Source organism: Malania oleifera, chromosome 11, assembly GCF_029873635.1.
Source record: "Malania oleifera isolate guangnan ecotype guangnan chromosome 11, ASM2987363v1, whole genome shotgun sequence".
Classification (NCBI taxonomy): Eukaryota; Viridiplantae; Streptophyta; class Magnoliopsida; order Santalales; family Ximeniaceae; genus Malania; species Malania oleifera.
In genome coordinates, this window is record NC_080427.1 from 33,554,336 (window position 1) to 33,580,134 (window position 25,799).

General features: G+C 36.3%; 1 protein-coding gene across 1 annotated transcript; it reads left to right on the forward strand.

Moving 5' to 3' along the window:
* The first annotated feature begins 95 nt into the window (after positions 1-95).
* LOC131167793 (uncharacterized) lies at positions 96-23,964 on the forward strand. The gene is made up of 14 exons (XM_058126680.1): positions 96-184; positions 289-390; positions 573-635; positions 6,205-6,296; positions 15,117-15,214; positions 15,440-15,491; positions 15,815-15,907; positions 16,706-16,816; positions 17,404-17,734; positions 18,154-18,662; positions 21,431-21,540; positions 22,365-22,423; positions 22,529-22,716; positions 23,500-23,964. The coding sequence occupies exons 1-14, from the start codon at positions 109-111 to the stop codon at positions 23,686-23,688; spliced, it is 2,073 nt and encodes a 690-aa protein (XP_057982663.1). The 5' UTR covers positions 96-108; the 3' UTR covers positions 23,689-23,964.
* Positions 23,965-25,799: the final 1,835 nt, after the last annotated feature.

The window sequence follows — 25,799 nt, forward strand, 5'->3', positions numbered from 1 at the left end:
CTTCCTCGCGCGCTATATGAATTTTATAAAAATAAATTCCACATAAAGTCACGAAATTGCCCTTCTTCCCGCCCATAAAATGCCCTTTATGATGTCCTCTCATCATACATGCTTTTCAAGCTAAAGCAGACCGTGCCCATGGCGCCAAAGAAGAGCTCTTCGAACTCCTCGTCCATTCCAATTGGTAAAACTTTGATCCCCAAAACTTCGGAATTCAATCGATCGCGAGAACATAAGCTCGCCATTCATGGCATCATTCACTTTTCACGCTAACAATCTGTTTCGCAGGAAATTGTGAGGTCGTTGTTGAGGCGAACGCCTTCACCTATAAGTCGGATCAGAGCACACTACAGATCTCCGTTTCCAGAAAAGCTAACATTAACATTTCAGGTGGCGATTCCTTCCGTTTTTAAATTTATTTCTTTTTTCCTTTTGATTTCTGTTGGCTAACGAGAAAATGAAGGAAAGAAAATAAGTTGAAAATTTTGTCTCTATTTTAATGTGTAACCAGATAGAGGGTAAATGAGTGTTGGTTTGACTAAAATATTGATGATGGTTTTCATGTGTGGCAGTGAAGGAGGACTCTGGTACTAAGAACTGCGACAGTATATGCCATTTTAGATCTGAAGAAGGCGGTAAACTTATTCTCATAGTTTGTTATGGTGTTTTGATGTTTTCTGAAGAAATTCAGAGTCTAGAATTTAGAGAGGATGAATAGAATTGAGAGAAATATTTTCTATATTTTTCGGTGTGTATTTACATTGTACATTGCTCCTATTTATACAATTTCTTCAGTAGAGAATTAAAGTAAATCATGTTGATTACAGCAATTAAGTATCTGTGTTTGGTGGTTTGACCAATCTCAAGAGAGAATTTCGGTCTTTGTTGCCACACGGTGAATCTTGGGTTGCTTTGTGTGTATGATCTTCATATGGAAATATTGTTATTTTCTAAACACTGCCCCTCAAGTTGGAGTAGATATTGATCATACTCAACTTGCTCAGTAAATGGTTGAATTGCGTGGGTCCGAGTGCTTTTGTGAATAAATCCGCAGGTGACTGACTTGTGGGTATGTGAATAGTTTGAATAACTTGATTTTGGATCTTCTCCCGTACAAGATGGCAATCGATCTCTATATGCTTTGTTTGCTCGTGCAAAATTGTATTAGATGCGATGTGAATAGCTGCTTTATTATCACAATACAACTTGATTGGTTGTGGGTGAGTTATCTGGAGATCTATCAAAAGTTGCTTTAACCAAGTAATTTCACAACAGGTTGATGCCATAGAACGATATTTTGCTTCAGTTGAGAATCGTGAAATTGTTGTTTGCTTCTTGGTTTTCCAAGAGATTGGTGATTTTTCAAGTAAAATACAGTAAGCAGTAATAGATCACTAAGTGTCTTTGCATTGAGCCCAATTGGCATCATAGAATGCATGTAACTGAATACCAATGGAAGCTGACAAAAGAATTCCTTGCCCAGATGACTGTTTGAGATAGCGCAAAACCCGATGTGCTGCATCCAAGTGGGAAGTTCGAGGCTTATCCATGAATTGGCTCAAGGTGTGCACCGCATATGCCAAATCAAATCTAGTGATAGTCAAATATATTAGTTTCCCAACCAGTCTTCGATATGAAGATGGATCCGAGATAAGTTCTCTATCTGTCTCACTAAGTGCCAGGTTTGGTTCCATTGGTAGATTACACGGTTTTGCCCCGAGGAAACTAGTCTCCTCAAGTATCTCCAAGGCATATTTCCTCTGTGACAGGAAAATTCTAGTTTTGGAGCAAGCCACCTCTATCCCTAAAAAGTATTTTAAGAGACCAAGATCCTTAAGTTTGAAGCATTCTCCCAAGTATTTCTTAAGTCCATTGATCTTTTCCAAGTTGTTTCCTGCCAAAATAATATCGTCTACATAGACCAAGATGATGGTGAAACTTGTTTCGTGGGATCGGACGGACATAGAGTGATCTGCTTTAGATTGCTTATAACCGGCATTGATAAGTGTGAAAGATAATTTAGCATCCCACTGCCTGGATGCTTGTTTGAGGCCGTATAAAGACTTGTTAAGCTTGCAGATCCCGGTCTCTCCCTTTGGTTCGAAACTAGGAGGAAGATGCATGTAGACGTCTTCATCGAGATCACCATGTAGAAAGGCATTATTAACATCAAGCTGAAAAAGGTGTCAATTGTGGATAGCAGCAAGAGCGAGGACAGTGCGAACAGTGACCATCTTGGCAACAGGGGCAAAAGTTTTAGTGTAATCAATCCCTTCCTTTTGGTTGTAGCCTTTGGCAACAAAGTGAGCCTTGTAACATTCTACAGATCCATCAGGATTGTGTTTGATTTTGTACACCCATTTGCAGCCAATGGGTTGCTTATGGGGTGGAAGAGGAGTCAAAGTCCAAGTGTGATTGGCTTCCAAGGCATCAATCTCAGCACACATGACAGCACGCCACTTGGGATCCTGCATGGCTTGCAAAAAAGACTGGGGTTCTTGTGCAATGGAGATAGCAATGGTGAAAGCACAGTGTGTATAACAATAGGAATCATTAGAAAGAAAAGCAGAAAGAGGATAAGTAGTACTCGAAGAACGAACCGCCGCTGAGTCAGATGATGGAATAGGATGAGAAGGGAGTGCTTGTTCAACGTGGAAATCTCGTAGGTAGGTAGGCAGGTGGCTAAACTGCACGTGTGGATCGCCGGACAGGGACCATTGGTGTAGGAGAAGGGGAATGAATAGGAGGTGAGCCAGGAGGTGTCTGGGTAGGGTTGGCGGAGAGAACATCTGGAGAGTCAAGAGGATGCGGTAAGACAAAAGAGGATGGTTCAAAAGGGGTGTGGCTAAAAGGAATTGATCCTTATGAAAGACCACATCATGGGAGACAAATATTTTTTGAGTGGCAAGATCATATAACGCATAACCCTTTTGTCCGTAGGAATATCCAATAAAGGCACAACGAATGGCACGAGGGTCAAATTTAGAAGGGTGATGGAAGTGAGTGGGGGCATAACAGAGACACCCAAATACTTGAAGGTGGTGATATTTAGGCGAGGTGTTGTAGAGTTTTTCATGGGGAGATTTCCCGCCCCAAAAGAGGAGTAGGGGTTTTGTTGATCAAATAAGTGGCAGTAAGAAGAGCGTGACCCTAAAATTATTTGGGCATGTTGGCCTAAAATAGAAGAGCTTGGGCAACATTTAAAAGATGATGATGTTTATGTTCCGCAACCTCATTTTGTTGAGGAGTGGAAACGCAACTAGTTTGATGCACAATGCCCCTTTCAGAGTAAAATGAGGGAATATTGAATTCAGAACCATTATCACTGCGCACAATTTTGATTGTATGGGTAAATTGATTTTCAACGAGTCGAATAAATGTTTGGAGAAGAGAACGAGTCTCAGACTTATGACACATTAAATAGACCCAAGTACAGCGAGTGTAATCATCAACAATGGTCAAGAAAAATTGTGCCCTAGTGAGTGATGGAACACTGTAACCCCCCAAATGTCAACATGTATTAATTGAAAAGGTACAGTAGAAGAAATAGGACTTGAAGGAAATTCAAGACGTGTTTGTTTAGCCAATGGGCAAATGGAACATGGATCCAAATTAGAACAAATGTCAGAAATATGTCGTGAAAGTAAAGACAAGACTTTATTGGATAAATGACCGAGTTGGCGATGCCATAGTTGGGAATTCGATATAGCCACCTAACAACGTGCAAGAGATGTCTTGTGAAAGTAGTACAACCCATCCTTCTCAGTGCCCTGTCCAATCATCCTCATCGAGCGTATGTCCTGAATAAAACACAGGTGTGCAGAACAAACGATTAAGCAATTGAGATTTTGACATAATAGGCAAACAAAAATGAGGTTAAAATGAAACAAAGGAACACAAAGAACATTTTTCAAAGTAAGGGAAGGAGAGAAAAGGATGGATCCAATATGTGTTACCACAACATGAGAACCATCAGGTAGTCGTACTGTGAGACCAGAAACTGGAATAGAATAGGTTAAGTCAGTGGGAGAGCGCACCATGTGATCGGTGGCTCCACTGTCAAGAATCCAAAGACTTTCGAAAGAAAGATGGGAGAATATACCTGATAAAGACTTAGTAATACCTATATGGTTTGCCATAGGCGATGATTGGGAGTGGAGCAAGGCTAAAAGCTGTTGGCATTGATCCGGAGTAAAAGGAAGACTGCTAGTGGACGGATTGTTATTAGCGGAAGAGACCTGGTGTGCACTTGGTTTGGAACCCAAGCTAGTTTTACGGGGTCCAGATGGGAACCCATGGATGAAGTAGCAGCGATATATAGTATGACCTTCTTTGTGACAGTGAGTACACTTTGGTCTGCGCTTGCGGAACGGCTTGCCCTCTTTTGGGTGGGGAGAACACCTTTTGCAGCTAATGCAACCCCATCAACAGGTGAGGGAGTTTGGATGTTCAGTTGACAATCTTCTTGAAGAACTAAACTGTAGATGCAGTTGATTGTGGGCAAAGGATCCATCAAGAGAATCTGGTCGTGAATCGCACCATAGGAGTCATTAAGTCCCATAAGGAACTTCATGGTGCGTTGGTATTGTTGGTATGGAGCAACATCTCCCTTAAAGAGATTAGATTGAAGAGACGACAACTCATCCCATAGCAATTTCAGCCTTATAAAATAGGTGGCCACAGACGTATTACCTTGAACAAGATTATGGATTTCTCGTTCAAGATGATACATCCTAGGACCATTAACTTGATAAAAACGCTCTTTCAAATCTATCCAGATATCTCGAGCAAGATCACAAAAGAGAACACTAGCAGAAATTTCTTTTGAAAGAGAGTTAAGAAGCTATGCTTTTACCATGTTATTGCAACGATTCATTGCCGATACTCGGCAGAAGAGGTCTTGGAGGGCTGGGATATGGTACCATCAATGAAGCCGACCTTGTTCTTGGTGCTGAGGGCAATGACCATGGATTGGCTCCATGTGTTGTAGTTGGTTTCAGTCAAGAGATTGGAAACCAAGACGATGCCACGATTGTCAGAATTACTGATATAAAAAACATGACTTGGATCATCAAAATTGTCAGTGCTTGTAGTATTGGTAGCCATGGAGACAAACAGAAGAGGGTTTTTTTTTTTTTAAAGATGAATATGGGTATATGGCTATCTGGGCTTTAGTGTTGCGTGGAAATTGGTGCACCCACGAGTGACCTTAGTATTTGTACAATTAAAAAATTAAGAATATGGGGGTAGCATATAAGGAGATTTGAGAAAGGTAAGGTGTAGATTCGAGATTGATCAGTAGGGATATTGTTGGTGGTGGCGAGAATGGATGACGATGGAGAGCCGAGGGTGGTAGTAGCCGTCGGGAGTCAGAAAAATTGCAGAGAAGATCTGCACGTAGTTCGACGACGATGATCCGATTTGCATTGCGTTGAAGGAGGTAGAGAGCTGTTGGTCGGAGCCTGAAGAAGGCGGTGCCGGAGATATCGGCAATGAAGCGTGGAACGGAAGCAACGACGGCGATCGGCGATGGAACAAAAGCAACGGTGGCGAGTAAAAAGGAACCGGCGATTGTGGAGAGAGGGAGAAAAGAGAGAGAGAGAGAGAGAGGCGCAGGCGGCTTTGCGATCGACAATCAGAGATCGGTGATTAATGTTGAAATCCTAACTTTGCTTTGATACCATGAAGAAATTCAGAGTCTAGAATTTAGAGAAAAAGAATAGATTTGAGAGAAAGATTTTCTATATTTTTCGGTGTGTATTGACATTGTACAGTGCTCCTATTTATACAATTTCTTCAGTAGAAAATTAAAGTAAATCATGTTGATTACACCAATTAAGTATCTGTGTTTGGTGGTTTGACCAATCTCAAGAGAGAATTTCGGTCTTTATTGCCACACGGTGAATCTTGGGTTGCCTTGTGTGTATGATTTTCATATGGAAATCTTGTTATTTTCTTAACATTTTCTGTTTGCCTTTTTTTACAAAGAGCTAGACATTATGCAATTTTTTTTTTGCTTTATGGAGCAAGCAATTTACTGTAGATTTTCAAATGGAACGATGCCTATTATTATCCCAATTTGTGATTCTTTAAGCTGGCATTGATACTTGAAATTTCTACCAAATTGTAGACTTTATTAATTTTTTACTTGATTAGCGTTTGATTGATTGATTGATTTATTTATTTTCTATTTGGGGCGAGCAGAGGGTCCATCCCCTACTGGGGACCATTTCTTCTTTTTGCTCATCAACCCTAAAGATGCAAATGGCCACAACATAAGCAAATCTTTACTCCAGGTAAAGCTCTTGCCTCTTAGTATGTGTTCATATATGTGTTTTGTTGTGGTTTAGCAATATTTTTCTTGAATGTTGACTATGTTGTGCTGGGCACCCGTACCAATGCTACATCTATTGCTATTGAATATATAATCAAAACTAAAGCAATGCAAAAATTAATAATAAAAGACAACAATAAAGAACAACACAAGAATTTACGAGGTTTGATACAATTACCTACGTCCTTGGACGCTGACGATCAATCCACTACTTCCAAAAAAATTACAATTTGGACAAATTTCAAATTACCAATAGTAATTAGAAATACCTTAGAGCACAAATACTATTTGTAACTCTACAAATTTGAGGTGTGATTTCAAATGGTGAGGGAAGCTCTTTATATAGCTTCAACCTAAAGTTCAATAAACATTTCCCACCAATGTGGGACAAAAACCAACAAATCTCCACCTTGACGATAAATTCAACAAATTTTCCAGTCTCTAACACTCTCTGGAGTTCCACATCATTGGTGCCTTCCAAAAATATTCAGACTTGTAGGATATTGATCAAGTCCAAACAATGTTTGAACTTGATTGTTGCCACAATCTTAGTCAACGTATTTGCGGATTCTCAGTTGTAGCAATTTTCTAAAAAAGTATTTTGCCTTCATCAATTATATCCCGCATCAAGAGAAAACGAGGCGAATATTATTTGCATATGGAAATCCTTCTTTCTTTAGATAAACCCATTTGCAACTAATTGCATTCTTACCCTTGGGCAGCTGGGCTAGCTCCCAAGTCTGGTTCTTATTAAGAGACTGCATTTCTTCATTCATCGCTTTTTTCCATTTGTCTGATTCTGAGTTCCTCACTGCTACTTTGAAAGTGTAAGGAACATTATCATCTACAACTGGAAGCGCATATGCCACCATGTTAGTACATCGAGAAGGTTTTCAAATTTATTTTCTTGGCCTCTGAGAAACAATTGATTCTTATTGCTGTGAAGATTCTTGGATTGAAATCTTCTCTTCTTGTACACTGTTCCCCTCTTGTGCCAAGCACCAATACTATAACTATTGCTATTGAATATATAATCAAAACTAAAGCAATGCATAAGCTAATAATAAAAGACAACAATAAAGAACAACTCAAGAATTTACAAGGTTTGGTACAGAATTACCTACGTCCTCGGGTGCCGATGATCAATCCACTACTTCCAAAAAAATTACAATTTGGGCAAATTTCAAATTACCAATAGTAATTAGAAATACCGTAGATCACAAATACTATTTGTAACTCTACCAATTTGAGGTGTGATTACAAATGGTGAGGGAAGCTCTTTATATAGCTTCAACTTAAAGTTCAATAAACATTTCCCACCAATGTGGGACAAAAACCAACAAATCTCCACCTTGACGATAAATTCAACAAATTTTTCAGTCACTAACACTCTTTGGAGTTCCACATCATTGGTGCCTTCCAAAAATATTCAGACTTGCTGGATATTGACCAAGTCCAAATAATGTTTGAACTTGATTGTTGTCACAATCTTGGTCAACATATTTGCGGGATTCTCAGCTGTAGCAATCTTCTGAAGAAGTATTTTGCCTTCATCAATTATATCCTGTATAAAGTGAAAACGAAGCGAACATTATTTGCATATGGAAATCCTCCTTTCTTTACATAAACCCATTTGCAACCAATTGCATTCTTACCCTTGGACAGCTTGGCTAGCTCATAAGTCTGGTTCTTATTAAGAGATTGCATTACATCATTCATCGCTTTTTTCCATTTGTCTGATTCAGAGTTCCTCATTGCTACTTTGAAAGTGCAAGGAACATTGTCATCTACAACTGGAAGTGCATATGCCACCATGTTAATATACCGGGCAGGTTTTCGAATTTATTTTCTTGGCCTTTGAGAAACAATTGATTCTTGTTGCTGTGAAGATTCTTGGATTGAAATCTTCTCTTCTTGTACATTGTTCCCCACTTGTGCCAAACACCAATACTACAACTATTGTTATTGAATATATAATCAAAACTAAAGTAATGCATAAACTAATAATAAAAGACAACAATGAAGAACAACACAAGAATTCGCGAGGTTCGGTACAAAATTACTTACATCCTCGGGCGCCGACGATCAATCCCTGACTTCCAGAAAAATTTCAATTTGGGCGAATTTCAAATCACCAATAGTAATTAGAAATACCTAGAGTACAAATATTATTTGTAACTCTACAAATTTGAGGTGTGATTACAAATGGAGAGAGAAGTTCTTTATATAGCTTCAACCTAAAGTTCACCACATATCCAACAACACGTTGATCAATAGTATTATTTTTCTCAAATACTATACCAACATCAATAGTATTCATAATGTATCATAAAATCCATTTCACAGCTTGCCAATGTCCTTTACTCGGATCATGCATGTACCTGCTCACCATACTAACAACTTGTGAAATATCTAGTCTTGTACAAACCATTGCATACATCAGACTACTGGTTACACTTGCATAAGGAACTTGCGACATACTTACGTTCCTCATTTGAATTAGGAGATAAAGATGCACTAAGTTTGACGTGAGGAGCAAGCGGTGTGCTAACTAGTTTTGACTGCTCAGACATGCCAGAACTTTGTACTATCTTCTTCAACTATTGTTTCTGATTCAAACTAACTTTTCCTCTTATTCTGTCTCTACATATCTTCATGCCAAGTATCTTCTTTGCTTCACTAAGATCTTTCATCTCAGACTCTTGATTTAACTAACTTTTCAGTTTGTTGATTTTTTCCCTGTTTTTTGAAGTTATCAACATATCAATCAACATACAAGAGTAAATATATAAAAGATCCATTTTGTAGTTTGCGAAGATAAACACAATGATCATGTTTATTTCTATGTACTTGTGACCAATCATAAACTGATGAAATCATTTGTACTATTGTCTTGGAAACTGTTTTAAACCACACAACGATTTTCCCAATTTGCATACCTAATTTTCTTTTTCAGCAACCTTAAATCCATTTGGCTGAGTAATATAGATTTCCTCTTCCAAATCACCATGTAAAAATGCAGTTTTTACATTGAGCTGAACTAGTTCCATACCTTCCTTCCGTGCGTAGCCCTTAGCTACCAATTTAGCTTTGAAGCATACATTATTTGCATCTGAAAATCCTTCTTTCTTTACATAAACCCATTTGCAACCAATTGCTTTCTTACCCATGGGTAGCTGGGCTAGCTCCCAAGTTTGATTCTTATTAAGAAACTGCATTTCTTCATTCATTGTTTTTTTTCCATTTGTCTGATTCAAAGTTCCTCACTACTTCTTTGAAAGTTCAAGGAACATTATCATCTACAACTAGAAGCACATATGCCACCATATGAGTATACTGAGCAAGTTTTCAAATTTCTTTTCTTAGCCTCTGAGAAACAATTGATTCTGTAGCTGTGAAAATTCTTGGATTGAAATTTCCTCTTCTTGTACACTGTTCCCCACTATAACTGGAGAGTTACATCGTGTAGCCTCATTTCATACTGGGTTTCCTAAAATTGTCTCAACCTCCACCTGTTGTGGAGTACCAGTGGTATTTTCTTCAACTAGTGACTCTTTGCATATTGTTTTCTTCATCATCGCAAGTTTATCAAAAGTCAAATCCTTGCTTAGAATAATTCTTTTCGTCTCTAGACACCAAAGACGGTATCCTTTGACTCCTGCACTAATCCCCAAGAATATTGCTTTCTTGGCTCTAGGATCCAACTTAGATTCTTTAACATGATAATAAGCATCAGTACCAAATACATGTAAAGAATCATAATCATTAACAGTGAAATTAGGATGTATTCCCAAGAGGGGGGGTGAATTGAGTTATTTAAAATTTATTCGCAGAATTCCTATTTACTTTATCCCTTTATTATTTTAAACTTCAACAATTTACATACACAATATCCTAGATATATTCGAATATGAATGTGTATATGAAATCCAAACTTAAAATACAAAATCAAACTTCAAGGGATTCAGTTAATCAATTTGGTAGAGATTGATTTTCGGCTGTTAGGACCCTTTGAGCATCCAGAAGAGAATGACACCAAGAATTTTACGTGGTTCGGTCAAGAACGACCTACGTCCACGAGCACACACCAACTATTCAATAACTCACCGGAAAAATGTTACAATCCTCTCTCTCTCTCTCTCTCTCTCTTCCTCCCTTCTTCCTCTTAGCTCTCTCTGCACTCTCTGTGCTCTCTCTGCACTGCTGTGCTATTCTGAGCTATTGTATTATTGTATATTATCACTTTCCACAGCCTCTTTATATAGGCTTGGATTTTACATTATAAATAAATGCGAATCAATACAAATTAATCACAGATTGGAAGTTTTTAATCAAGAGATAAATGGAGAATAAATTCCACGCGTTTTCTGACTCATCTCAACGCGTCTTTAGCTGTGTTTCTGGCTCCATCTCTAACATTGGCAATTTTCAATGATGTATTCAAGAAAAACAAATTTAGTGATTCAATTTATGCTTCAATAGTATAAATAATATTAAGATCAGATTTTCAGTAATGGATAAAATTTTCCTTCAAAAACAATTTCTATAAAACCACTTGTTTTATTTTAGCACTTAAGCTTTAATCTGAAAATCAATTTACAACTAATTAACCTCAGATTATTTACTCAAAAATTCAGAGTTGTAAGCTTATTTGAATTTTTAAGTCAACAACTTAATCATGCAACTAATATATATTTGATCACAACAAAGAAACTATGTCTAGCAAGTTCACAATATTCAACAAGATTCTTCTTTTCAGCAAGTTCTCAAATATTCAGCACGTCATCAAATATTCAATGAGTACTCAATAAAATTAAAACATACACGCAGGTTATATCTTGCAGAAATTTAAAAGAGAAAGGGAAGAAAAGGTGAACATTGGATTTTTACAAGGTTCGGTCGCAGCCTATGTCCTTGCCTCAAGCAACCAGCTGTGAGGATTTCCTTTCCAACTCCGTTACTAAGTGAAGTAAAACCTCTGTCCGTTCAAGGTGGAGTTCGCCTCTCTAACGAGAACAACCCTCTCGCTAGGCAACGATTCAAAATCCTTGAATCGTCAAAAACAACAAAAACAAAGCAAGATTGCTTGTACAAAAGATTACCCCTCAATAGAGCATATTAGTACACGTTAGAATCACAATACTTCACAAATAAAACAATATAGAAGTTGAAGCTCGAAAGTATATCACTAGAAATCTGATTAAAAAAATGTGAGTTTCGAAAGATCAAATCAGAATTTTGTGAGTTTGCAGCAAAAACGCAGCAGCCTCTTCAGAAAAATATTTCAGCAGTATAACCACAAGGTTTTGAAAGAATATGTGCGTGCCGTTCTCTCTTCTTGCCCTAATGTGTGTGAATATGATGTATAAATAGTGCACTAGGGTTTCAAAAAGTTTCACTCAATTTTTCTCTCAATTTGGAAACCAATCATGCAAGTTTTGGAAACAAGATCAGCGCTGTTAATCGTTTAAACATATGCATCAGTCGACTAAACTCGAAGGGTCAGTCGCCTATGCTCTTTTAAAACTAGCGCATTTTGAAAGTCAGAATGGTGTCAGTCGACTGGTCCCGATAGGTCAGTTGCCTGTGCCTATTCTGTTTGCATATTTTCAAATTCAGTAGCACTTCAGTCGCCTGAAATATCATCAGTTGCCTAACCTTTCAGCAACACTTGTTTTTCAATATTTTGGTTCCAAACTTAAATTCATAACTTGGAAAACTTAATTTGGACTTTAAGAAAATATTTTCCATGTATAAAACAGGTCTCTAAGTCCATGATATATCCTAGGAGTTTCAATCATTCAATATTGAAATTTGAAGTACTTACATGAGACTTTCATTCGATAACTCTATCTAAGTTCCTGAGTCTTCATGTTATGAAACTTCCAAGATTCTTCTGAGCTTTATGCACTGCTTCAATGAACTTCATGTCCCACATGACTTGAAGCTTTATATCCTTCATGATTCATAACTTTAAGTGTACACATCATTTAATTTCTTTAAGTATGCTCACTTGATTTCACAAAAACACTTTTAAGTCATGAAACTCAAACTTAAATAGACATGTTAAGTAACCTTGATTTGTTATCATCAAAACGAGATTAAGCCTTGTTAGGCCAACAAGCAGGTTCTTCAAACCACACCTCATAGAGTGTTTTTCCTCCAATAGTAGATGATGGTTATGTAGTTGATGAGATGACACGCATACCTAACAGCCTCAATCCAAAACCTTTTATCCAACCCAACATTAGACAACATACATCGAACTTTCTCCAATAAAGTCCGATTCATGCGCTTTGCCATCCCATTCTATTGTGGTGCATTTCTAACTGTAAAGTGTCGAGCAAAACCTTCATCTTGACATACTTTCACAAACGGATCACTCGTGTATTCACCACCATTATCTGATCTGAGCCATTTGATCTTTCTGCCAGTTTGAATTTCAACCAATTTTTTCCACTCAAGGAAAATATCACACTTCATTTTTATTCTTCATAGCATGCACCCAAACTTTTTTGGAAAAATCATCAACAAAAGTGACAAAATAATGCATACCACCCAATGAAATAGTTTTGGTAGGCCCCCATACATCTTTGTGGATGTAGTCTAAAATACCTTCAGTCCGGTGGGTTGCAGTGCCAAATTTCACTTTTGCTTGTTTTCCCAGAATACAATGTTCACAAAACTCAAGCTTACCTACCTTTGCACCCTTCAATAAACCTCGCTTAACCAATTGTTGCAAAGATTTTTCACCCCCATGTGCCAATCGCATATGTCATAACCTAGTCGTATCTGAACCTGTATCTTTTTCAAAACCAACAACTACTGAGCTAATAACTATACTGCCTTGAAAATAATACAAGTTATTTTTCCTAGTACCTTTCATCACCACAAGCGCACTTGATTTAACCTTTAAGGTTCCATCTTTCAAAGCAATAGTGAACCCTTTAGATTCTAAGGCACCAATGAGATCAGATTTTTCTTTAGGTTTGGAACATATCTAATATTAGTCAAAGTTTTAACAGTTCCATCTTGACATTTCAACTGTATTGAATCTATTTCAGTTGTTTTACAAGTATTATCATTTCTCATAAACAACCCCACCATCTAATTTTTCAAAATTAGAAAATCATTCCCCATTGGGACACATGTGATAGGAACAATCAGAATCCAAAATCCACTCACCACAATAATGTGTCGAAGATGTTCCAACAAGAGAAAAATTTGACTCACTTCCATCATGCTTGGCTATATTGGGATTAGAATGTGCTTTGCCCTTATTTTTTTGCCGCAACTTAGGGCAATCTTTCTTCCAATGTCCTTTGTCATTAAAAAAGGCGCATTCATCTTTATCAAGTCTCCCTCGAGATTTATTCCTTCTTCTAGGTTTACAACTCTGAGAACGTCCCCTTATTGTTAGTGCTTCTGTTATTGTTTCCTTATGGACCCTCTGATTCTTTTTTTTTTTTGCATTCAGTATTAATCAATGCAATACAAACAACATAAAAAGTAACTTTATCCTTCCTATATAATAAAGTGGTGGTGAGATGCTCATAATCATCAGGGAGAGAATTCGGTAACAATAAGACCTTGTCCTCATCTATGACTTTTTCATCCAAATTCAACAAATCAGCCAAAATTTTATTGAAAACATTTATGTGGTCATTTATAGAAATTTGTGGTTGATACTGGAAGCGAAACAATTTCTTTTTCAAATAGAGCCGATTTTCCAGACTCTTGGTCGTAAATGTATCTTCCAATTTCTTCCTTAATTTCTTTGCAGATATCTCCCTCATAACACAATATTTTTTATTTTTAGCGAGACACAAGCGAATTGTACTACATGCCTGACAATTGATCTTTTTCCAATCTTTGTCGCCCATGTCCTCTGGTTTATCATCTAGAGCAATATCTAATTCCTGTTGGTATAGGATGTCCATCACCTCACATTGCCACATACCAAAATTATTGGTACCATCAAATTTCTCCACCTCAAACTGAGCATTAGCTATCGTTGTTGAAAATGATGACGAAGTTGTTGGGGTTATAGTTTCTGCCATATTCCAAAACTATATATCCAATAGCAAACCAACAGAACAGAAGGCCTAGGATGAATAGTACTACACTCATCCCATCTATGTCTACTCTCTGTATATCCTATGAAATTCCACTTTGACCAGGCTGACCTCTAGGGAGTGATTGAGCTGCAATGGTCTTTGAGCATTTTCTTAGATAAGGTCTTTCTTAGATATCAAAAATGAAATCAAGGATTCTAACAGAGAAATACCTTTGTATCGGCACTATTCAACTTGGCTCTGATACTAATTGTTGTGTTGGGCACCCCACTTGTGCCAAACACCAATACTACAATTATTGCTATTAAATATATAATCAAAACTAAAGCAATGAAGAAAGTAATAATAAAAGACAACAATAAAGAACAACACAAGAATGTACGAGGTTCGATACAAAATTACCTACGTCCTCGGGCACCGATGATTAATCCACTACTTCCAAAAAAATTACAATTTGGGCAAATTTCAAATTACCAATAGTAATTAGAAATGCCTTAGAGTATAAATACTATTTGTAACTCTACCAATTTGAGGCGTGATTACAAATGGTGAGGGAAGCTCTTTATATAGCTTCAACCTAAAGTTCAATAAACATTTCCCACCAATGTGGGACAAAAACCAACAAACTATGTGTCTTCTGGTGAGCTACTTTCTTCTAAAGCTAAATTGCTTTTAATATTTTGCCCGGTGCCTTCATGGGTTTGCAGGAAGCATTAAACATATACTCAAAAGAGCTGCCCACAATGAATTACGCTGCAAATACAGGAAAGGAATCCATGTTTCTTGAAAGATGCGTCCTCAATGGGTATTACCTTCTTTACTTAACCTTTCTCTCATTGTATCCATGTTCAGATATTCTTGCCTTTTTCTGTAAACCATGCAGATTCTATATTAAGTGTGACTATATTCATGTTTGTAAACCTGTAGCATGTGAACTACTATTCAAATAGTTTAATGATTGTGTCCATAATTTGGCAAGGTCAAGTAGCTTTTGCGTATTGTAAATTTTGATTGCCTTACTCTGCTGCAGGAAGTATTGCACATTGCTTCTAAAATCAAAGTCCTTGGATGGTTTTGAAGAGGTAGGCTTGCTAATGTGGCACCCTGAAAGTTGGCATATGGACATAGTAGAATTAATACAATTGCACACGAAACAGAAACACACAGATTACTAACCTTCTTAATGCAGAAGTTGCACTTGTACCCTCTTCCAGATTTGTCCTCTGGAATGATGGATTTTTTCTTCTTGTAGCCAACTACATGATAATATTTTCGATAGACAATTTTTTCCTTTTTTGTCAATGCAATTATAATGCTCTCCCATTATACAAAAACGGTTCTTCCACTATTTTTCTCCTACTTGATATCTATTTGGTTCATGATTCCCCTCATTTTCCATGTACAGGTTATAGCTGCTATCACTTACCAAATAATCCCTGCTGACACACAATATGCTGAGATTCCTCTTGTTGCTGTTAACTCTGTCTATCAGCACAAGGTATCGTGCTTGTTTTTTGTTCTCATTCTGTCCACTTTAGCTGCAATGCTTGTTTGGCTTGAAATGTCATCTCACTCTTTGGGCTACAGCCTGCACCTACACGCATGTGATGAGACTCGTGTCTCTATGTGGAGGAACCACACACAAGCACATGTGTGTGTGCACACACATTGTGTGTCTGTGGAGGGAAATACAGACGGTAAAAAATGAACTAATCGCTTTGAGTAAATGAATACAAACTCCTATAAGTATCCAGATAAGTGCTGGGCATAAGTGAACAGGTTTTTCACGTGCCAACTTTCAATTGGGAAAAGTATCCTGCAAATTATGAGGGAGAAGTTTACTTTTCTGCTAGAGCACAATGACACCCAAAGTTTGTCTTCTAATTATTGCACTTCATGTAATGCTGCTGTCTGAGGCCCATGAATAATTCATTAGGTTGTGTACCGTATAATGGAGAGCATAAATGAGATAAATCAGAAATGTCAAGCTTGCATGATTAGTGCTTGCGAAGAGCCAAGAAGGGAGATTGAGGAGCTCTCTTATATGTGTGACTACAAACAATCCATTCTCTAAGGATACTTATGCTTTGAGATCCACCAGACTTTGTGCATCTAGTATCTCAACATAGCATTTTTTATTTCAAAAGAATTTAATCAAGTGTCTAACAGTGTACATTACATTCAATTTTTATTTCTGCAATGATCTTTCATATTCTTTCCCATTTTATCATCCTCAAAAGGTCAATTTCTAAAATGAGTATGTTAATGTTATTTGACATATTTTAGTCATTTTCAGGGGGTTGGTTGCCTGCTATACAAGGAATTAAGAAAGAGACTGCAGAGTGTTGGTATTTGCACAATATTGTGTTGGGGAGACAAGGAATCAGAAGGATTTTGGCTTAAACAGGTATTTGAAATTTTGAGTGCAACATCTCTCATGAGATTGTAGCAGAACTTAGTTATATGCATGTAGCTAATTTTTATTACAACTGGCTGATTATCCAACATACTTTTCTATCCACGCCCTTTATGTTCATGATTTTTGGCATGCTGACGTTACTGGTATATTTGTGTTTCTTCCTTCCTCTCAATTAAAATTTTCTTGGAGAAGGATTTTTCTAATGTAAATTTTAGCTTTGACGAACAATTGTTTTGAAGAGAGACCTGAACTCTATTAAGTTCCTGATTTTGAGTTTTTCCATGATTATACTCCTTTATATTTTTTGTCAGCGCAGAGATGTCTTTGTTTGAAAAAGCTTTTAAGGGGAAAATTTGATAGTTTTCGAATACTGGTTGACTATGATATATCATTTTCTTTCATGATAGTGCTCTCTCTCTCTCTCTCTCTCTCTCTCTCATACACACACACACACACACAATGTATGTGCTTGTGTGTGTGTGTGGTTTATTTAGAACCAGTGATTGTTTGGGCACCTTTGGACAAAAATACCTATTATTTTGGTGTTTGGATATTGTGAAAATGGACGAGTGCAGGGTTTTGTATCAATAGCAGAGGTGGACACAAAGGGTAGAGCTCGCAGGCTGCCTATTAAGGCTGATATTCGTAGGGCGTTGTGCTTTCCTGGTGGTTCAACCCTCATGGTTTCTCATCTTCAGAATGGCATTTCAGCTAATCTTTTGAACTCTGTAAAACTGTGTTTTCCCTTAAAGTCTCATGAGAAGCCATTGTCATCTGCTGTCATAGAGCAGCAAATGGGAGGTGTAAGAGAGAGCACTTATACTCCAACAGCAGTAAATCCAATGTGCCACAGAACTGAAAAGTCTCAACCTGAAGTTTTGGTGAACAATCATAACAAGTTGGATGGTTGGTAAAATCTATTAATTTATTTTTGTTACTTATTTTGAAAATATTTTCCTGCATAATATAGGAACTAAAACACTGAAGGGCTTTGGGATGTGGCATGAAAATGAAATTTTGTTAAGTTAAAAGATTCCATCCTCTATAAACTTGCCATGAAAAAAACTGTCACTTCCAACGCTGGTTTTAAAATTTTGATAAATGAGATAAAAATTTTAAAATACTAAATAAATTGAAGTTAGAATTAACCCCTTCAATTGACAATTTAACAAATTGAACCTTTTCAATTTTTGTTTGGAACAGGAAAAATTTATCCATTTCCATGTTATGCCCATGTATTTGACTAATTTGATTTTTCCTCAGCAAGATAGGCCTTGTGTTTTGTCATGGTGCAACAGTTTATAACTATCTTCAACTTTTGATAGGTTGTTCTCCAAGGTGCAATGCATTACAGGGTTGTAGAGATCCACATCCTCCTGAGCTCATGGATTGGGAGAAGGTGGCCTCTGGTTTAGAATTAAACAAAACTGTAGCTGATTTTAGTGTAAAGCACTGTACCTGTTCTTCTGGACAAGGTGTGAAGAGAATTTGGGAATCCTCATGGTCCTCATTGAAGTCTAAAAAAGTAAAGGGAGGTCATCTTATTGACTGCCTATCAGATTCTAATGGGGATTTTGGTTTGGAAAATGATGGAATAAATGATTCTTGTTTCAATGGATGTACCTTGGGCACTTCCAGACATAAGTCTTTGGTGGATGTTACTCCCAGGGATCCTTCAACAAACAATTTAATGGAAAAGAATGCTGAAGAATTGAAACCATCCAATGCAACGTCAAAGGATCAGCTGAGCAAAGAGATTGTCTCAAAGAGAGAATGCTTTGAAATCATGTTGATGAATATTGCTGATGATGCCAAGAAAACAGGTCTCACCAAGGTATGTTTAATTTATTAACTTAGTTAAATATAAATGATGTTGAATTCGAGGCATGCTAATGGTTTAGCACATTCTCAAAATAATTGAAATGCACAATCTCCTGCTGTTAAGATTCTGATCCATATTTTAATGGCTAGTTGTAGATTTTAAATAAAATGTTTTGCATAAACCCTTTTCATAATCCCTTAAAAAAATGAAGTTGCCTAAATAGAAATAAACTCATGGCATTTAATTGTCTTTTCCTCCCTAGATCCTTGACTTCTAATCCAAGTTCTATTGGCATTCTTTCTTTTGTGAAGTATATAAAGATTTACTTGCCTTCACAAAGAGATGTCTCTCATTTTATTTGTTTTGAAGAAACTGTAACATATATAATTTGTTTGTGAAAACAATGTTGCAACTTTTCCAAAGCTTATTTGGGGCATAGCACCTGAGTTTATGCTCCATCAATCACATGTAAACTCCAAATGGAATGTTGGCCTTTTTTTTTTTTTTGAGAATAATTTCTTTTCCTGATACAAGTTCCCACAAATTCTGCTACTGGATGAAAACCTACTTGATGAATACATGCATAATTTTAGTTTTTGAGCTTTATCAACTAAGACTCGGCTTGTTTACTTCAAGATGAGCAGGAATCAGCAACTGTAGTTGCCCTTAAATGGCCTTATTTTGGACATCTCTTTTTTGTTGATGAGGAACATCCACAGGACACAGTGCCTTGTTGTAATAGTGATATGAGACAAACTTTTCATAATCAAGAAGGTCAAAGAAGTGGGAATGTTTAGAAACTTTCAAGCATTGACTGTTGGGAGAGAAATGCTTTTTGAGGAAAAAATCTAGGAGCTTTACTTCTTTAATAAGAATTCCATCAACACCACTGTAGAGGGGGCTCTTGAAAGGGGAGGAGAGCCTGTGTTGCATACAAGCAATGGATGCTTTAGAGAGTGCCCAAAGAGGAGAACTGAGAACCAAGCAATCCATTGAAGCTCAAGTGCGAGTGGTAGCAGGTGGATGAACTCTGATGGCTAGTTGGAATCTTTGAAGCCAAGGAGATATGAGGTTTAATACCTGAGATAGAAGATGAGAGAAAAAGAGACTCTTTGTGAGAGAGTCAGATTGCTTAGTGCTTAACAATCTCTGCTGAAGCATGGGTATGGTATTTATAGGAGGAAAGGCTAACGTGATGAGTTGTTATCCTTCAATGATTGGATGCCATGTCATGTCTCAACCATGAGTAGGAGATCAAATGTTGATCAACGGGCTGAGGACACATATAAGGGGCTTGTGATTCCCTTAGTGAACCTTGGTTCGAGCTCACCAAGACAAGCTCTCTTGAACATCTCGGGATTGGGGTTGGTAGGAAGACCTTGCCACATGCTTCCACAACCAATCCTAAGCACATGTGCTGCAATTCTGACCTTCTGCAAGGGAGCAAACATCATATAGTTAACAATTAGTTCATAGTTATGTGTATTCAATTTCAATATGGTACAATTTCATAATTATGATAAAAAATGGCACATGTGCTGCAAGTCTGACCTTCTGCAAGGGTGCAAACATCATGTAGTTAAGAATTAGTTCATAATTATGTGTATTCAAGTTCAATATCGTACAATTTCATAATTATGATTAAAAAAATGGTAACTTTATGCATTTACAATTGCTAACTCCCACTGCACGGTGCCTATGGTTTCCCACTACCTTCAATCATCCTAAATAGTCTATTCCCCTTTTCTCCATCTTACACGATACTGTATTCTGTAAATGAGCAATTGAAGTTTTGACAAATTTAAGACCCCTTATTGAGAATTGTAGACCCTGGTTAGCTTGTACTCTTCCAGCAGTAAGTAGTCAGTGAAATCCAGAAGGGAATTCAAGCTGAGCTTATATTCAAGGAATACAGGAGAAAGTAAACATTATCACTGAGATTTAGGATGTAGTGAGCCCAACTTTCCAAAAATAGAACTGGCTATTTAGATGTGCCTCAACCTGAAGTACACAATGTACAACGTGCTCACCACAACGAAGAAATCTTTGTTATCAGTTGTAGTACAATATAGCAAGTTGAACCTAAGCATATTAAAAAATTTCAATCTCTACTGAACTTCCAGTTAAAGCCTAGTGTTAATCAAAATAAATGTCACATTTTAATGGTAGAAGAATAAAGCCTAGTGGAAAATAATATGCTATTGAACTGCTAGAGTAAAGTAAATTAGGTTGTGGTTATAATTATAGCAGAGGGGCACATTATTTCTAATCTGTCATTTAAATGTGTGAGCATGTGTATGCATTCAAAATTAACTTTATATTCTAAAATATTCAAAGGGACCATATAGAATGAGTATGTAAGGATGTGCCTGCAATTGTGCTTCATATTCTGAAGTGTATGTTGTTAGGTATGGTGGGTTGATGAGTATATCTGAACTGCATTCAGTTGGTCTATTCCATTATATAATTAATCTACAATGCATTTTTATTTATTAGGAAAAAATTATATTTATTATTCAGCCATCATTCATTTTCTTTTGTCAATAAAAAATGTGATATTTACTTAGTGATTGATGGAACCATTTAGCAACTGATTTTTTTTTTTTTTCATCAGTTGCATGTGGGATAATTATTGTTTCAAAAACATATGGACTTTGTTCACTTCATTGGGCATACATCTGGAGAAAATTTGTTAATATGTACTATGCATTTGTCCTTCTTTGTGCTTATAACCGTATAAAGTTTTTTTCTTGCGATGAGCATTAATGTTGTTGATGTAGATTATTGAAGACCTTGGTGGCTTGGTAACCTCTGACGGAAGAGTAAGCACGCATGTAATCACAGGGAAAGTGAGGAGGACATTGAATTTCTGCACTGCTTTGTGCTCGGGGTTGGTGCCAAAACTGTCTGAAACTTGAACTTTTATGGCACAACTATAATGCTTAATTTTATCTCATTGATATACATCATCTGTTTTCTGGCCATGAGCATTTCGATCTTCTATTTGCATGTTTATGGATAGGGAATGCAATTTTTTCTCTTGAGGTCTTTGTCCATTGTACCCACGATGCTTTCCTCATATTTGCTGGCTGTTCTGCCATTATTGTTTTTTATCATGAATTTCGTTCATTGATTTTTTTTTTATTGTAGTAATGATTTTTAAAATGCATAAATTTCCTAGCTTAATCTGCTCCATTAAGAACTTTTCTTAGAATTTCACATTCTTGAATATAAACAGCAACAACAAGCCTTGACTCCCCCTAGGTGGGTCGGCTACATGAATCCTTTTTTGCCATTTCACTCAATCAATAGCATTTTCACATTCTTGAATATAATGTTATAAGATTACAGTCATTGATGAAAGGGGGATGTTAGCTATAGACTTATTATAATAGTATGGAAGAAGGTGAGAAAAAAATATAATGTGTCATGTCATCTTTAAATATTCATCGTATTGAAGGCAAAATTTATAAGATAGCTGTAATGCAACCCTTGCCTTCTCAACATATGTCTATAATGGAGATTGTTGATATTGAAGATTGGTACTCACAAAAATGCGATTATATAAATGATTTCTTATTTTAGCTCCCGCTGACTTTGATTTTTACCTCAAATTAGGGACATTTGTTATCTTTCTTCCCTAATTAGTATTCTAGCATAGTTTGCCGTCTTTGATGTGTTGATATCTCTTATGGATGATTACGTGTTACACAGAGCCTGGATAGTCTCACCCAGTTGGCTTAAAGAAAGCTTCCGGGAAGGCAGATTTGTGGGTTAGTCAAGGGGCCTATGTTGCTTTATTTAGCTAAAGACGATGTTTTTTTTGCTTTTTGAGTGTTCTTCATACCATTTTCCTCATTTTTGATCTTGGTTTACAGAAGAATCTCCTTTCATTTTAAACGATGAAGATTATAAGTTGAAGTATAGAAAAGAATTAAGAGATGCAGTTCTCAAAGCAAAAACAAGGCCTCGAGCTTTGCTTAAAGGTTATAACATATGCCTTGCTTCTCATGTTCAGCCTCCAGTTGAGACGTTATCAGCCATTGTGTGTTCTGCTGGCGGAAATGTAAGTTCTTTAATCTCCCTGAGTTTAGATTACTGGTCAAGTGACCTATTGCGGTTCGAAAGTAGATTACTGGTCAAGTGACCTATTGCAGTTCAAAAGGCTTTTATGGCTGTCTATTATAACCACATGGTAGATGTTCTATTTGCAAATGTACGTTACATGAAGGGTTACATGTGAAAATTTTCCTGTTTCCTGCTTTGACAATGTGTTGTTTATTACATGCCTAAGTACAAAAATCAGGTAGTAATAAACTTGCCAAAATTTTGAGAATAATATATCTACAGTTGTTGTGTCCAAATTTTCCTTCATGCACCCCGCAAGTTAACCCAGAACCAAAACAAGCTCCTATTCATAACCTTGCACATCCACATAAATGAATTGATGCATGTGCACGTGCACACAGCGCATAACATACTAAAATATTTTCAGTTGGGACGCGTTAAGAATGCGAAAGTGGTTCACAGATCATGCTAGTCTTCACAATTTTTTTCTGAGATTTTGCTGGATCTCGGAAGCTATTTCCACCGTTGTTACTGGGGCATAGCCATGTTTGTTGCAAGCTCATAATTAAACATTTAAACTAACCATTGATTAACAAGTAGTTGTTTTCATATAAGAGCGCACTATTTTGATCTACGCTGTGAAAACAGAATTATAATCTTTTGGCAGCACAAAGCATGGCTAGAAGTACAGGAAAAATGCCTCTATAGAGTTTCTTGACCTTGTGGTTATCTCCCGAGCAGCATCATTCTTTAATTTGACTAACTATTGTGCGGAATTCAGGTTATTCATGGACTGAACATGGTAAATGAAGTGTCAGAGACGATTTTTGTGGCGTGCGAAGAAGACATGGAGGAAGCACTATTAGCAGTGAAGAAAGGGATATGGACTTTCAGCAGCGAATGGTTTATGAACTGTGTCATGAGACAGGAGCTTGACCTGGAGGCCCATCAGTTTGCAGAGTCCCTGTGAGGAACTCTCTGTATGCTGGAAACAATCCTGTTTTGCACTGTTGGGGAAATGTAAATGCCTTTCTTATTTAAAACTTTAAGATTTAATATTCTCCAGTAATTATCTATGCTTTGGGTCCTGATAGAAAATCAAAGTGATAATTTCTTGGTTGGAGTTCTGAGGAGGAAATTCTTGTTTTAAAAAGCAAAAGCTTAAAACAAGAATATTAATTTTGGGTGGGGCTGGCATGATTGATATTAATTTTGATTTAAGTAATGAAAAATGCTTTGTGACTTCAAGTTCGGTTGTATTATGAACAAAAAATCATAGGTACAAAGTGATGGAAGGCAGCAGTGGGCTCTGTGATATATAAAAATCTTAAAGGTGTGGTATCATTTTTATTTTGTGTTTTTTATTTTCATAATAATTGAGTGGGAAAAAAAAAAGGCATGCCATGATTTTATCAATGTATAACAAGAAAACTTTAATGTTGACACTAATTACAATTATTTCAAAACAAACAAATGCCATCCTAAATATTTTTATCTACAAAAATGAGTTAAATATAGAATTATTTTTGGCCAAATAAGATTATTTTCGGTTTGTTGAATGTCTAGTTTTAGGAATAAAATAATTATAATATAGGGGATTGAATGATTTACAGAAGAAAAAGTGTTGTCATAGAACAAATGAAAAAAAAAATTGTCATAAAATAAAAAATAATGAAAATTTTTAGAAGTTCATAATATGGAATAGATAAGATTAGAAATTATTATTTTAAATTTTATTATGAGTGTTTATGGCTATTGTAATCAATCTGTTTCATGATTGTTGGGATAAAATATTTTTGCATTTTTATCTTCCTTATGATAACAACATTTTTCACTTAGTAAGCTATCAAATCCTTATATAGTGACTATCATTCTAAGAATAATTATTTTGTGCACCAAATGCAAGCTAATTTCAACCTCTTCATGTCAAGACATACTTTATTCAATGCTAATCTTAATTTTTTAACTTTCAAAAAAAATTTCATGTACCGACAAACTTTGAAGCATGTGAGTATGACCCTTACGTTACTAATGCGAGTATGGAAAATTACAAATAGATAATACATTGATATGATAGTTAATTCACTTCTGGCTCTTAATTTTTTTTTTGTTAGCCTAAGTGGTTATATGATCCTAATTGTTGTATTTTGATGATAACAACTCATTAGTATTTCTTAGTTAAACTAATCTTTGCATACTAAGTTGTGACAAGTATAAGTGGGAAAATCACACAAATACCAAATAGGCAAAGTTCAAGAGGACACTTAATCGGAAGAGTTCAAGCACATACCAATGGAAGCTAATGTAGAAACATATATAATGGGGAGTGTTTGAGGTATTTGCTGTAACTTTTATAGTTTTGTTTCACACATGTTTATTGAGCAAAAATTGAGTAAATTGCATATGCATAGTAGGACATAAGAGTATATAGGATATCACCAAATCATAAGTTCAATACTTACGAGTTTTCAAAGTCAAAACAAGAGTTTTATAAAATTATCCTTTACTCAATGTATTTTTATAGGGGATAAGTTTTAAATCATATTAGTCATAATCTTTTAAAAACTTGGTCTTGGTTGGGTTTAAAACTTCATTTATACACCACTCAAATATCCTGAACACCCTTCAGTATTTGGAGCATAACTTTTGTTAGAAAACTCTAAAAAAAGCGTTCTTGGTATTTACGGAAAGTTAAAAAAAAATTCACAACTTTCATGTTGAAGACTTTCACTGATTTGCGTAATTAGTCGACGATTTGGGGTAAACAGTCGATGGTTTCAAGCAAAATGTGACCCAGATGAAATATTAGACTGATTGGGGTAATCAGTCGACTAATTGGGGTAATCAGTCAACTAATTAGGTTAAACAGTCGACGGTTTGTATTCGGATTCAAGCCCCAATGGTTATAAACGACTAGTTTTCAAAGTAAACAATTAATATATTAGTCCAATGGCCATACAACAACTAGTAGCCCAATTTGCCTATAGATACAAGTCCAAAGACTTGTTTAAAGATTGATCTTAGTGATCAACATTTAGTGATTATCATTTCCAAACACACCACATTTTAGTTCATCATTTT